At 41.2% G+C, this 16,143-nt stretch overlaps 1 protein-coding gene across 4 annotated transcripts in view; it reads right to left on the bottom strand.

Moving 5' to 3' along the window:
• The window catches only part of hectd1 (HECT domain containing 1), a 116,081-nt gene that overhangs the window by 49,732 nt on the left and 50,206 nt on the right, over window positions 1-16,143 (bottom strand). For all 4 annotated transcript variants that reach the window (XM_068039349.1, XM_068039353.1, XM_068039351.1 and 1 more), the window contains 6 exons: window positions 14,369-14,543; window positions 10,914-11,052; window positions 8,980-9,150; window positions 6,367-6,589; window positions 4,431-4,694; window positions 4,129-4,205 (listed from right to left, as the gene is read on the bottom strand). In XM_068039349.1, the coding sequence (XP_067895450.1) occupies window positions 4,129-4,205; window positions 4,431-4,694; window positions 6,367-6,589; window positions 8,980-9,150; window positions 10,914-11,052; window positions 14,369-14,543 (1,049 nt within the window). The remainder of the gene's footprint in view (window positions 1-4,128; window positions 4,206-4,430; window positions 4,695-6,366; window positions 6,590-8,979; window positions 9,151-10,913; window positions 11,053-14,368; window positions 14,544-16,143) is intronic.

Raw genomic sequence — 16,143 nt, 5'->3', positions numbered from 1 at the left:
GTCGGGAGTCTGTGGAATTCACTACCCCAGAGTGCGGTGGATGCCGCAACATTGAGTAAATTTAAAGAGATAGACAGATTTTTAATTAGTAATGGGTTGAAGGGTTATGGAGAACGGGCAGGAAAGTGGAGTTGAGGCCGAGATGAGATCAGCCGTGATTGTATTGAATGGCGGAGCAGGCTCGAGGGGCTGAATTACCTACTCCTGCTCCTAGTTCTTATACAGTCAGAGTCTTACAGCATAGAAACAGGCCATTCGGCCCACCGCATCCATGCCGACCATAATGCCTATCTATACTAATCCCACCTGCCTGCATTAATTCCATATCCCTCTATGCCTTGCTCATTCAAGTACCTGTCCAGATGCCTCTTAAATGTTGCTACTGTTCCTGCCTCCACCACCTCCTCTGGCAGCTCATTCCAGATACCCACTATGCTTTGTGTGAAAAATTTACCCCTTTGATCCCCTTTAAACCTCCTCCCTCTCACCTTAAATCTATGTCCTCCAGTTTTAGTCACCGCCTACCATGGGAAACAGACTCTGGCTATCTACTCTATCTATGCCTCTCATAATTTTATATACCTCTATCATGTCCCCTCTCAGCCTCCTTCGCTCCAGAGAAAACAGACCCAGCCTAACCAATCTCTCTTTATAACTCAAACCCTCCAAACCGGGCAACATCCTTGTGAATCTTTTCTGCACCCTCTCTAGCTTAATCACATCTTTCCTGTAGTGCGGCGACCAGAACTGCACACAGTATTCCAAGTGTGGTCTAACCAACGTTATGTACAACTGTAACATGACGTCCCAACTCTTGTACTCAATGCCTCGGCCGATGAAGGCAAGCATGTCATACGCCTTCTTCACCACCCTGTCTACTTGTGTTGCCACTTTCAAGGAACTATGTACTTGCACCCAAAGGTCTCTCTGCTCAACAACACTCCCCAGGGCCCTGCCATTCACTATACATGTCCTGCCCTGGTTTAACTTCCTAAATGCATCACTTTGCACTTGTCTGCGTTAAATTCCATTTGCCAATCCCTTGCCCACTTTCCCAGTTGATCTATATCCTGTTGTAACCTTAGACAACCTTCTTCACTGTCCACTACACCACCAATTTTGGTGTCATCTGCAAACTTACTAATCAAACCCCCTACATTCACATCCAAGTCATTAATATATATGACAAAAAACAGAGGGCCCAGCACCGATCCCTGCGGCACACCACTGGTCACCGGCCTCCAATCTGAAAAACAACCCTCCACTACCACCCTCTGCCTCCTATCACCAAGCCAATTTTGTATCCAATTGGCTAGCTCACCCTGGATCCCATGTGTTCGAACCTTCCGGCCCAGCCTACCACGCAGGACCTTGTCAAAGGCCTTGCTAAAGTCCATGTAGCCAACGTCCACCGCCCTGCCCTCGTCAATCTTCTTGGTCACCTCCTCAAAAAACTCAATCAAATTTGAAAGAAATGATTTCCCACGCACAAAGCCAGGCTCACATCCCTAATCAGACCTTGCCTTTCCAAATGCATATAAATCCTGTCTCTCAGAATCCCTTCCAATAACTTTCCCACCACTGATGTAAGGCTCACCAGCCTGCAGTTCCCTGGCTTATCCCTGCTGACCTTCTTAAATAAAGGCACAACATTAGCTATCCTCCAGTCTTCCGATACATCACCCGTGGCTAACGATGATACAAAAATCTCTGCCAGGGCCCCAGCAATCTCCTCCCTTGCTTCCCATAGCAATCTAGGATACAACTGGTGAGGCCCTGGGGATTTATCCACCTTAATGCGCTTCAAAACCTCCAATACCTCCTCCTTTGTAATGTTGATATGCTCCAGGATATCACTGTTCCCTCCCTTGAACTCACTAACTTCCATGACTTTCTCCACAGTAAATACAGATGAGAGGTATTCATTTAAGAGCTCGCCCATTTCCTGTGGCTCCACACACAGATTACCACACTGATCCTTAAGGGGACCTACTCTCTCCCTAGCTACCTTTTTACTCTTAATATACTTACAGAATCTTTCAGGATTCTCCTTTTTTTTTATATTCCTCTAATTCTGGCCTCTTGAGCATCTGGTGGTTGTGCCTTTAGTTGCCTAGGCCCAAAGCTCTGGAATACCCTCACTACATCTCCCCATCTCACTTTCCTCCTTTAAGACACTTCCTAAAATGTACCTCCGTGACTAAGATTTTAGTCATCTGACCTAATATCTCATATGGCTGGGTGTCATACTTTGTTTCATAATGCTGCTGTGCCTTGGAATGTTTTATTACATTAAAGCCGCGATGTAAATATAACCTCTTGTTACTGTAGTAAGCCTGAATATTGGGAGTGTTTTAGATACCAAAGGGTGACCAAAAAGTTGATAAGGGGGGAAAAAAAGAAACTAGCCAGGAATATAAAACCACACTGTAAGAGCTTTTATAAGTATATTAAAAGGAAAGCAAAAGTAATTGTTGGTCCGTTAGAGGCAGACACAGGAGAAATTATCATGGGGAATGAGGAAATGGCAGTCAGTGATCAAATATCACGTGTCTGTCTTCACAGTAGAAGACACAAATTAAATACCAGAAGTCGAGGGTAACCACGAGGCTAATAAGAGTGAGGAACTTAAAGTAATTAATCAGCAGAGAAGTATTAGAGAAACTTGGGGGACTAAAGCCTGAAAAATACCCAGTACCTGGCAGCCTACACCCTAGAATTCTAAAAGAAGTAGCTGCAGAGTTGGTGGATGTGCTGGTTATGATTTTCCAAAATTCCCTAGATTCTAGAATGGTTCCAGCAGATTGGAGGCTCGCAAATATAAAAGTTGCTATTCTAAAAAGGCGGGAGACAGTAAAAAGGGAATTACAGGTCAGTTGGCCTGACAGTCATCAGAAAAATGCTGGAATCTATTATTAAAGTAGTCTTAAATGCACTGAGAAAATCATAGTATGATCAGACAGAGTCAACAAGGTTCTACCAAAGGGAAATGACAAATTTATTAGAGTTTTTTGAGAATTTAACTGGTAGACCAGATAACGGGGAACTCATAGGTGGTGTGTACTTAGATTTCCAAAAGCATTCGATAAAGTGTCACACAAAAGGTTAATATGCAAGATAAGGGCTCAAGGAGTTATAAGTAATATATCAGCATGGATAGAGGATTGATTAATGGACAGGAAGCAAAGAGTAGGGAAAAACAGACAGGGGAGGCAGTGGCATAGTGGTATTGGCACTGGACTAGTAACCTAGAGACCCAGGGTATTGCTCTGGGGACACCACAGCAGAAGGTGGAATTTGAATTCAATTAATGAATCTGGAATTAAAAAGCTAGTCTAATGATGGTCACGAAACCATTGTCGATTGTTGTAAAAACCCATCTGGTTCATGTCATTTAGGGAAGGAAATCTGCTGTAGCATACCTGGTCTGGCCTACATGTGACTCCAGACCCACATCAATGTGGTTGACTCTTACATGCCCTCTGAAATGGCCGAGCAAGCCACTCAGTTGTATGTAACCGCTACGAAGTCAATAAAAAAGAATGAAATCAGACGGACCACCCGGCATCGACCTAGGCACCGGAAACGACAACGACAAACCCAGCCCTGTCAATCCTGCAAAGTCCTCCTTACTAACATTTGGGGGCTTGTGCCAAAGTTGGGACAGCTGTCCCACAGACTAGTCAAGCAACAGCCTGACAATCATACTCATGGAATCATAACTGACAGACAATGTCCCAGACACTGACATCACCATCCCTGGGTATGTCCTGTCCCATGGGCACGATAAACCCAGAAGTGGCGGCACAGTGGTATACAGCCCTGGGAGCCCTCAACATCGATTCCGGACCCCATGAAGTCTCATGGCATCAAGTCAAACATGGACAAGGAAACCTCCTGCTGATTACCACCTACCGCCCTCCCTCAGCTGATGAGTTAGTACTCCTCCATGTTGAACAGCACTTGGAGGAAGCACTGAGGGTGGCAAGGGCACAGAATGTACTCTGGATGAGGGACTTCAATGTCCATTGATTTAACATACAGAAGCTAATGCTCATCATAAATGATTATCTTTGATGTGAACATTAAAATATAATTGACACTGCTTTGCTCTGAGTATAAACTCACCTTCTGTTTAGTTTTCTCCAGCTTTGATTTCAGCTTTCTTCCTCTTTTGCCAGTCCAGCCTGCTACAAATTCTGATCCTGCAAAACAAGAAACAAGCTTGAAATTAAATTATTTTTCTTCCAAAGAAAAGACTTGCATTTATATTGCACCCTTCATGACCACAAAACATCCGAAAGTGCTTTACTGCCAATGAAGTACTTTTGAAGCGTAGTCACTGTTGTAATATCAGAAAGCTAAATATTTTTATAACATGCCCAAAAATAGTACTGTACAGTGACCTACAATGTTATCTGCACCCTTACCAAGCGACGTTTCTGCAGTAAATGAATGCTTGGTCCCCCTATTGGACTCGAACACAAATCCAGGCAGATCCTCCTTCAATATAGTGGCCTGTTGACCATCAGAATTGTGTATTGCAATTTCTCCTTCTTTTAAAGAGGTAAGGGACCAGTTGCCTACAGTAAGCTTCATTGGCCCAGGTGTAGTCAGAATCGGTTGGCTGGTAGTTGCTGGTTTGACCTGACTTCGAGCTCGTTGCAACTTTTCCAAGAACTCACTTCTGCTTTCTGTGACAAATAGAGAAATCAGTTACAAACAGCAATACTGTACTACCAACAACTGTAAAAAAAAATCTTAACCCTTCAGACAATAAACTCAAAAATAGGATTTAATTTTTTTTTCCATTACTCAGTAGCAACCTTACAAAGAAACCAACATAGAGTTTCCTTTTCCTCTAGTAGGAGGCCTAAGACTTAGCAACACAAATTATATACATCATTTTGCAATTTTGCAGGTGACAACAGGTTGTTGTACCGCAACAAATTTTTTCTTGTCCGATACATAAAAATTCCTTTTTCGCCAAGCACTTTTTAAAAATCACTATAGTTTAATTCAATGTTATGCACAAGGTTCACAAAACACACTGGTCCCTGCAGTAGTGAAACACTGGCTCGTTTCTTCAAGTCCTCGTCCATTTGCAATAACAGAACCGAACCCAGGTACTTTCCCACAGAAAGGGAAGGAAAAAGAAACAGAAGTTACCTCAAACTCCTATTTTATGCCTCCTGGAGACTATTGAAAAAATAGGATTGGAAGAAGCCTGGGATAAGCTTACCTGTTGGTTATAGTGCAAGGTCCAGAAGACCTATAGCTAATTGGAGGAAACATGAATGCTTGCATACACACACACAAACTTCATTTTTCTTGCTATCCTTCTTATAAAGATACCAACTCATACTAAGGTACTAACACTGATGCTCCTTCTCTTGCAATTCTTCACGTTTCAGCCCAAGCATGCTCTATTCGATCACAGGGGCCACATGCAAGACCAATCTCATGCACATATGTGCACGTTTAGCAGGGCCACGAGGCAGCAATCAGAAGTTCAAGCCCTGGCTCAATTTTTCCCTCACCTACTCTACAAACATTGAAGTTAAATGTAGCACCCCACTCTGCTACTGCTGACGTCAACTAGAGAGCACGCCTGGCCCGATCCTCCCAGAGGTAGCGAGGCTCTGTGGCGGCCCCCCACTTCCCCCCCACTGGACAGTGGGATCTGCATTTAAATATGTAAATGAAATAATTTAACATAACCTCACCTGGAATCTTACCGGCCCGCCGCAACCTTCAGATCCCCATCCAGGGAAATGCGGCACCACACTGGTGGGAAGGAGGGAGGAGGTAGGTTTGTCAGTGCGGTCAAATACACATAATGGGTGTAAGGGTTCAAACTTAAACTTGGTACAGTTTGGGGATGGGGGCGCAGGAGGTCAGATATAAAAGTTAAGTGTTTTGGGTGGTGGGGGGGGGGGGGTAAGCGCAAGTAGTAATTGTAATTGTTATGGGGGTGGGTGGGAAAGGGGCACAAGAAATTAATTTAATATTGGGGGGGTATCTCTTTAAAAATTTAAATTTGACAGCAGGACTGGCTGCCCTTTAAAAATGGCGCCACACCTGCACACAGACAGCTGACACCATTGCTGGGGACGGACAGCCGCCCCCTCCACGATATTGGGGAGGCGGGCCACCCCGGCTATTTAAATGAGCCGCTGCTTTTGAGATCGCAGTGGCTCTTAGGCATGCTGCCTGCGGCGGGCAGCTCTTAAAATCCAGCCCTAGGAATCTAAGTTGAGACATTCTTGACCTGCATGGTTCAGTGCAAAATCATACAATACATGTCCTCACCAAGTCATCAGGGAATCTATTCAGTTCAACATGTAATGAACATACATACTTTACCTGAACTGTCAGAACCACCTTCTGGGCTTCCACTAGAATACATGGTGGCTAATTTCCCATCTAAGATGAATCGAAACCATCCATTACTACCATTTGACAACTCTAAGGCAGCTGCATCACTCCAGATGTATAAACAATCTCTTCCCCTAATGATAGACCAATCTCTCCAATGGTATGGCTTGCCTTGCTGAATTTCTTTAGCATCCTCTTGAGGCTCATCATCCTGAAAAGAAAATATAGCCAGTTACAACCGTGAATCTGTATTTATTTGGACCAAGAGCCACATGGTGTGTTAAAAAGCCCCAGTTGCCATTAACAAATATAGTGACCAATTATCTATACAGTTCTGTTTCAAGTTAGTTTGTCTACACTGTTTCAGTCAGTTTAAAAAACACAATAAACCAAACTACTGTATTTGATTACACACCATCTCAAACAAGAGAGAATCTAACCATCGCCCCTTGATGTTCAATGGCATTACCATCACTGAATCCCACACTAACATCTTGGGGAGTTACCAATGACCAGAAACTGAACTGGACCAGCCACATAAATGCTGTGGTTACAAGACCAGGTCAGAGGCTGGGAATCCTGCGGTGAGCAACTCACCTCCTGACTCCCCAATGACTGTCCACCATCTACAAGGCACAAGTCAGGAGTGTGATTGAATACTCTCCATTTGCCTGGATGGGTGCAGCTCCAACAACACTCAAAAAACTCGTCGCTATCCAGGACAAAGCAGCCTGCTTTACTGGCATCCCATCGACCACCTTCAATATTCACTACCTTCACCAGAGATGCACAGTGGCTGCAGTGTGTACCATCTACAAGATGCACTGCAGCAACTCACCAAGACTCTTTCAACAGCACCTTCCAAACCTGCGACCTCTACCACCAGAAGGACAGGGCAGAGTTCCATGGGAACACCACTACCTGAGAGTTCCCCTCCAAGTCACACACACACCATCCTGACTTGGAACTAGATCGCCATTCCTTCACAGTCACCCTGTCAAAATCATGGAACTCCATTCTTAATAGCACTATGGGTGTACCTAGACCCCTAGGTCTACAGCAGTTCAAGGAGGCAGCCCACCACTTTCTCAAGGGCAATTAGAGATGGGCAATAAATGCTGGCCTAACCAACGACGCCCACATCCCATGAATGAATAAAAAAAAGGGAAGAAATTTTTTTCAAAATACTAACAGGAATGAATATACTCAGTATATGGTAAATGTTCATAGCAAATTTTCCATACAGATTTGTTGGATAAAGCCAAGTTTCTCACTTAGTACCATCACCTATGATGCATAGAGACACTTTCATTGATCTAGTTTCCTCCAAAATAAGAAATCCATAGTAGCCCAACATGTTTGAACACAATTTTAGATTTCCAGCATTTGCATTATTTTGCTTTTAAGTATGACAATGCAGTGCTTTTCACTCTGGAATTGAGACATTTAGACATTATATATATATATATATATATATAATGTCTAAATGTCTCAATTCCAGAGTGAAAAGCACTGCATTGTCATACTTAAAAGCAAAATAATGCAAATATATATATATATATATATATATATATATATTCTTCCTCCAGTGTTTATTCTAGCCAAGAAATGTTGCCATTAGTTCAGGTTCTAGCAGAGAAAAGTCAATGGAACTCTCCAAAATAAGCATCAACAATTCTTGCCTGTTGCATGTGACTTTCTGCATATATATTGACTTACCTTCTCTTGATGGTAATGTTACTGAAAAAAATGGTTTCAATCATAGGCTGTAGCTGCTCAAATCAGGCCCAACTAGAGATGAAAACTTATCCAGGAAGGAGGATTTTACCTGCCTTTAAAGTTTTAGAACTACTTGGTGCCCATGAAAATAGGATGTCCTTTCAGGTCAAAAATTAGATGAGCAATTCCAATCAACTGAGTTTTTCCTTGTCTTCCTCAATCACCAACTACTACAAAGGCATCTGGAGAAAACATGCTTGTGGAGTTTTGAGTTATATTATGATGTCCCAGAGTTCCAAACTCAGAAAACAAGACTTCCGGCAATCTGGTGCTGCATACAAGCTTGGCAAAGGCTTTTTTCCAAGGATGAGTGGTTTCAGATCAACCTCTAGATTGAGGCAATAACTCCCATTAAAGGAGTTCCTCTGGACATATGCAGCTTCATAACCTATACCACTGGAGCTCCTCAGGAAGGTAAAATAAAAAGCTATACAACAAACAAGTATGTGGAGAGCACATAAACAACTATGTCCAGTGATAGGATAAATTCAAGTTCATTCATCGCTTAAAATATTTCTAAACGTATAATGGTTTGTGTTACTTTTTACTGTAGCAGAGATATCGGTTGTTATATGCAACTTTGCTGGAACTGAGCTGCTGTCACGTGAATTCTGCACCGTCTTGAAACACAGAACTTGCAGATTACCGGAAAGAAATTACAAGTACTATTGCAGTGAGAAACAACACTCAAAATATTCAAGCTGGGCATTACTCATATGCTTTGTGATTGTTTTTTTTAGGAATGGTGATATCGCATTAGCAAATTTTGATTTAGATTTTTATAGCCAAAATCAAATTATCACAAATATAAAATCTGATCACCTTATCAGGCTTGCAATCCTCTTCATTTTCATCATCTGAAGATGGTCCTGCCAAGGTGGACACTTTGTTGATTACCCCAAGTCTTGCAAGTTGGTCCAGAAATAGGTCACCTCCTTTGTCTACCAGATCCCTTATGATCTGCAAAGCTAGTAAATGGCCATCATCATCGTCCTGTACCAAAAGGAAGTATCAGACTGCTACACCATAAATGAAATTCAAATCTAAAGCATAGTTAAATTTTTATTTTCCTATACATCAGACTTACTGATCTGCTTTTGTACAGAACACAACCAATTTACTCATCAATCAGCAAATGAAAGGCACGCTTGAATTGAATGCTGTTTCAACGACCCACATAAAAACTGGCAGGGTACCACTATTCAAATGCTATTCTAAATTATTAGTCTATCTCGGGAGCAGTGTTTTCTCAAATGGCACAAAGCTGATGAGATACTCAACTATACAAATTTTCAATCCCAACTTGCATTTATATAGCATCTTTAACATAGTAAAATGTTACAAGGAACATTATCAAATAAAATTTGACATCAAACCATATGAGATACTAAGACAGAAGACCAAAAGTTTGGTCAAGGTGGTACATCTTGGAGGAGCAGGAGGTGGAGGCGAAGAGGTTTAGGGAGGAAATTCCAGAGTTTGGGGCTTAGGCAGCCGAGCCAAGTTTGTTCATGTCAGCTGTGCTACCAGTCAGAATACAGACTGGCCTTGCCCCAATTCTGGGCGGAGGAAGAAAATAAGGTACAGTTATCATTCCTGATAGTTATCCAGTGGGATCAACTGAAAAAATACATGGGAGCATCAAGGATAGGTTTAGACTTCATTCTGATCCTTCCAACAAACACTGTCAATGCTCCCATATACCAATAGTCTGCATTAACACACCACATCAGTTACCATCTTCAGGACAGCAAATTGCGCGGGAAAATTGAAAATATGCTGAACAAATTTTGGACCATTACCACTTAATCAACTGCCCCTATCAAATAGTGCTCTTAAGGCTTTCCTAGACACAGGTTAGGCAAGTGATCAGACTCGCCAAAACTAGTTTTAACCTATCACTGGAACAGTGTGCAAATGCCTCATCTCAATTTGGCACTTCTCCCTGATAAAAATTGATACAATGGAAACTAGGCAGGAGACAATGTGCAGGCACAAACCAAAGCATGACTAATCTATCACAGGATGTCTCAACAATGTTACACCACTGCACCTTTCATCCATTTGAGTTTCATCCATTGAATAGTTACTCTTAAGTATCAAAGCTTTATTTTAATTATTTGTATTACTGTTATGTCTCCTGGAACACCAATATTCTAGCAATACCAAAGCCAACAATTTTTGTGTTTTGTGTTATGTTTCAAAATACTAATTTTTCATCCTCCTATGCTATAATGGAAACATACAGTAATAAAAATGAAACAATACATTCAAAGGCGGCAACTAAAATGGCAATCCAAACTGATTTTTGTAACAAAGCCGTTCAGAAGAATTTTAACTGGTCCATCCTTAAAATCTCAAACTGCTATTTTAAAAATAGAAATTTGTTTTTCAAAACTACAATTCTCAAAATATAGTTGAACAGCAGAGTATCTTGTACTTCAACTTCTTAGCATTGTGAAGTTTTGCAACCATTTGTTAGTACTATTTCAAAGACTAGCTGTGTAAACACACCTACAATAGCTGAGAAGGATGTTATATTTTAATTTGATCTCCTCAGATGATCAGTTTCAGTGCTGCTCAATAATAGTTTGTTAAATCTTACTGAGCAGTTTGCATTTGGCATTTTGAAATGGGTGACAGTACACATGATAACTCAGTTATCAAACCACTAAATATTCAATGTAAAACAACAGACCTACAGCATTTAAATTCTGCATGAAGTAGCTTTTTATATTTTAAGTATGGAGTCTGACCTCTTGATCTAGGACTGTAGCTGTAATTTCCACCAGCACCGTAGGCAAGTTGTGGCCAGCATCTGAATCACATACTTCCTTCAGAAGTGCTTCAGAACAATAATGTACCATCTTTCGAACAAGAGCAAGACTAGCTTTCCTAGAAATGAAAGGGGAAAACATTGGCAACTGAATTACTGAAGCCCATGCAAAATTATCACATCCACATCAAAGTACAGATAACATTGATAAAAATAGGATTCATTCACAGTTCAGTGGAGTATTTTAATATGTTTTGGTGTAATGTCCTCTTTCTAAAGTAGATACACCAAAAATGGACACTAATATAGTTTGAAATTTAAAATTTCAAACAACTGAGTTCAGCAATATGCAATATACTCTGTTGGTTCCAGTACCTACAGCACTATAATGAGATCAAGTGAAGCCTTCACTAATGTTTTACCTTTGAATTCTAATTTAAAATAAACACATTTTATAAACTGTATTTTACAGTGATTTGAACGAAATTATGTTTTTGATCAGAACCTAAAGAACTATTAAAATGAAAATCTGAGAACACCTGAAGATGGCAGCCGACACTAAGATATTTAACAATTATATCTGTGTTAATTCTCCCTGTACCTTAGACAGGTTATTTTAATGGCTGAAAAATAATGGAGATAATTTCCAGCCAGAGGCGTTTTTGAATATTGCTCCCAGCTTCAAAATGGATTATGAGACAGAAATGGGATCGAAAATTTAATATTTTTAAAAATTAAAATACAAGAAAGTAAAATTGAAAGAAAAAATAGAAAAGCAAGCATAAGAGAACAAGGGAAAAAAGACAGGGAAAAAGGAAGTTTTAAAATTTTAAATTTGTAAGTTTTTTTTTGTACTTGAGTTACAGTAATAGCTGACTTTGTTTTGTACTATAATATTAGTGTTTATATTTGTCACGAAAGAATAGGAACTGAAAATGTAAACAGTTAACCCAGGAAGATTGGGATTTCCTTGGGCCTGCAAATAGATTAAGTGCCAAAACACTGAGATCTACAATCCTCCACTACTTGGTTTCTCTCGGAAGTATTCACCCAACTAATCAGCTGGTTCGGAAACAAGACATAGCTCTCTTTTATATTCCTCCTATAAAGAGCAATTTCTGTTTCTAAAAATGTATTTTGTTGGCACTTAGTATCTAAAAGCCCATTGAAGTTGCACTGTGAATTGGAAATTCAAAAGCCCAATATAGTAAACACTACATTCGGCGGGCACATTCATGAATATGTGATAGCCAGTACATGATTTATTTGAGTTCACTGGTAACCCGATTCTTTGGGTGGTTTGTTTGGGGACCAAAAGTTTATGTTCCAGAGGAGTCTGCTTGCAAAGCTCAAAGCAGCCACTGTCTTCATGGTCACATCACTGAAAAGAGCTGTTGAGGAACTAGTGCCCTTTAGGTTTACAGCCGTTTTATTAATGCATATAGAACTATACACACTGAGATTTAATACTGCATTTTATTGCAAGTCTGCACACGGCTTAATTCACCCAGAGCTTCCACTTCTGCCAGCACCTTTTACCTGGATGACTTGTTCACAGTTTAGAACATGGTAGCAAGAGTTAAAATGTTTGCTGACAGGAGTAGGAATCGTACAGCAAAGAGTGAAGAGAACCATCTTTCAGCTGACCTAATGCAGCCTACAATATTTATTGCATCTTGGGTAAAGACCAAAATGGGTCCATCTGAATAAAGTGAGGAGGCAATTCTGTGTTAAATTGATTAAACATCATCAATTTAAGTTAGCACCATTATTAACACTTGCCTTTGGCATTGGCTCAGTGTGTTACATAATAGATGAGATCAACAACCTCAAATCAGATGTCTGTGACCGACAGGTGAGTAAGCAAAGTTCTTTTTGCCCGAAATAAATAGAGCACTTAAAAGATTATATTGCTGTTAATGCAAATGACAAGTGCTTTTTAGCCGATATAGCAACTGTCTGTTTTAAACGTTGATGGTTTAATTGGTGGTGTCTACGGATAGATTTCTTCATAAATGTCTTCCAAGCCTTGGATAGATTTCTTCGTAAATGTCTTCCAAGCCTTGTAATGCAAGTGTAATGAAACCTGTTCTGTACTGTGGGTGCAATTCCACAATGCAATTTCATCAGTCTCATATTCAAACAATACAAATCCAAACATGTGGCTCAAATAATTTTCAAATTATAATCAAATAATAAATAATTCTGACGACTGGCTTTACAACAATTGCTTTTTAATTAATGCAAACTTTAGACATATGGAGCTGGATTTTACCAGCCCCTTGACATTGTGGATTGTGGCAGGGAGGCCCGTAAAATGCCTGCAGCAGTGACCCAACTTGACCAACGGTGCCGGGAAGGCCTTGCCACATTTTACTGCAAGTTAGCAGAATAAATATTGAAATGAACTTACCTGGTCCCGACAGCCATCCCACAGCGGTTTTACAGCCGCCAGCCGCAACTCACATGCTTTTGGAACTCCATATGGAGTTCCGAGGCGAGACATTGGTTGGAGGGGCGGGAAGCAGGGAAAAAATTTTTTAATGGCTGTGGGGATGGTGGGAAGGGGAAAAGTGACGAGGTTGGGGTGGGGGGTGGGGCAGTTCAGGGTGGGAATAAAATTTATGTCAGTCATATTGGCATATAAAACAGCCATGATTTGGGGGGGGGGGGGGGGGGGGGAGGAGGAAAAGAGGTTGGGAAAGGGCCTCCGGCTTTTGATTTTTATTTAAAAAAAATTAACAAAGCACTTTCTCTTCAGACATTCAAATTTTTGTTAAGGGCTTGAAGCCCTTTAAAAATGGCGCCGGTGCCTGATGCCATTGCCGGGGACACAGCGGACGCCCCTGCATTTAAATGAGCCGTGCTCGAAATATCGCGGGAACTCAGCGACGGCGCTTCCGTGTCAGAAGGCCACTGGCTTCAAAGCGTGCTGCCGTAAAGTGCAGTGCGCTAATAAAATTCAGCCCATGGTAAATTAAACATTTAATTTCTTGAATTTTAGTCTTGAAAAATCTAATAATAATTGAGGGAATAAGAAATTGGCTGCCATTTATACTCAACTTTGCCTTTCACAAGTAGCTGTCAAAAATACCCTATTTGCCTATCACCATTTAAGCGTCTATAGCAGTGCAAGTGAAACTAAGGAGCCAATAAAATTTGCTTTCAGCAATGCCAAAAAACTATTTATTTACTTAAAAAATATTTAAGAATTACAGTACTGGTTTCTGCAGTTTTACTCTACCTCATCAGTAAAGGTGGTATCTTGACGAAAGTGATAATCTCCGTTGACTACACTTTCCAAACTACTCTCAGATCATTAACATCCAGATTAAAACCAAATTAAATTTTTATTACTGCTTTTTCTTAAAAGTTGCCAACAAAATGCTAATGACAAAAAATTAATAAATGTAGTAATTGATTTGAAAAATATACCTGATGGATGGCAGCATAGTGTGCTGAAAGGTCTGTGCAAAAACCGGCAACAATCTCTTCAAGTATAATGGAGCCATTTCAGGATCTCCCTTTGGTTCATTTCCATCTTCATCCTCTCTGTTGGCATCTTTCTTTTTCTTATCTTCACCTTTATTTACAGGACACATCCAATCTCCTAAATGCATTACAATTAAATACACTTTTTGCACATTTTTCTCTGTTGGGGAAATACTGTGCACAACAGAAGGAATGTCACTGCAAAAGAATAGAATTTACTCCTTATCTTCAGCCCCCAGTTCAAATATCAAGCACTCCTTGGCCAAGTACAGTATAACCAGATGTAGAATGCAACTGTCCCAATATTCAAATCTTGACGAGCATCCCTTAATGCACTAGCATAAATCTTCCACTTCCTACAGTCATACTTATGGACTCCCCAAAAATATTGGCAATTAGTGTCAAATTATGACTATTCTGTGCTCTGGATCTATGTCAATTTCATTACCTTGGGCAAGGAAAGAACAAAAGAGCACGAGAGAGATTTCAATTTCTCCAACCTCGGCAAGATTTTAGAGGTAAGAAGGCAGTTTGCAGACTATTGCCCATGGTTGTTTCATATATTCTTATTGACAGTTAAATACAGCTAGATACTAAGTTACTAATTAAAAATGGACAGAAATATCAGATGCTTTAAGGGTTTGACATTATAAAAACTAGGATGTGTACGTACTTCCAAAGCCCCTTGGGTAAGAAGTACTTCATTTCCACATACAATATAGGCTCAAATTAGAATTTACTGTATGGAGACTCACAGGGAGAGATACCTTCATCTTATGGCATGGCAGTGATCTCACATTCAAAAAGCTGCATTTGCTGAGAATGCAAGCACCAGATGGCACAGTACTGGCACATGCGCAAATGGAGCCTCATCAACTGAAATGTCTGTGATGTCTCAGGCAGCTGCCAGTAATAAAGATGGCGCTGTCAATTTGACACAAAAAACGAACTTAACGAAAATCCCCTCACCCCTCAATGGCCATGATTGCCGCCTCTATCCCTGCCCCCCCGCAACAATAGTTCCCCGTTCCCTCCCGTCTCAATCGCCACATTCAGTTTCCCGCTCACTCTCGCGATCACCGCCTCCCTTTGTGATCGTCTGCTTGCTGTTCTCTCCTGTTCCCGACTACTCCTCGCTCCATCCCACCTTCCCTCCCGCCACTTGCGCCCCGCCTCGCTACCTGGAGAAGTGGGGGGGGGGGGGGGGCCAAGCCGGGAAGTTACTGGCGAGCAGTCAGGAGCGGGAGTAAATGGCAGGATGGAGCAGTGAGCAGTCGGGAGCAGTGAGCAGTCGGGAGCAGGAGAGAGCAACGGTTGCAGGAGGGAGCGGGGAAGACATGCAGTGATTGTGGGAGGGAGTGGGGTACTGTTTGGGGTGGGGGGGGGCGGGCGAAGGAGGCGATTGCAGTCATTGAGGGGTAACACTCAGAATGTCATTACGTCTGACGTTGCCACACACATGCGCGGATTCATGCTGGCAAATGTTAGGAGGCACTGATGAAGTCAGCAATCACTGTGCACATGCTCTGTGTTGTCAGGAGACACTTGAGGGACTAGGATGATTTTGGTCCAAGTTGAAGTGATAACTAGTAACATTGTAAATCTACAGCAAACAATACTCGCCAATACATTGCAGACATGATTAAATGTGATTTGAATTGCTCTGTGTGAAACTATGGCAATCCTAAGGGCTTTCAGAAATATGCTAATGAAGATAC

Source organism: Heterodontus francisci, chromosome 9, assembly GCF_036365525.1.
Source record: "Heterodontus francisci isolate sHetFra1 chromosome 9, sHetFra1.hap1, whole genome shotgun sequence".
NCBI classification, from domain to species: Eukaryota; Metazoa; Chordata; class Chondrichthyes; order Heterodontiformes; family Heterodontidae; genus Heterodontus; species Heterodontus francisci.
The sequence above is the reverse complement of the archived record's forward strand: the minus strand, read 5'-3'. Positions and strand labels throughout refer to the sequence as shown.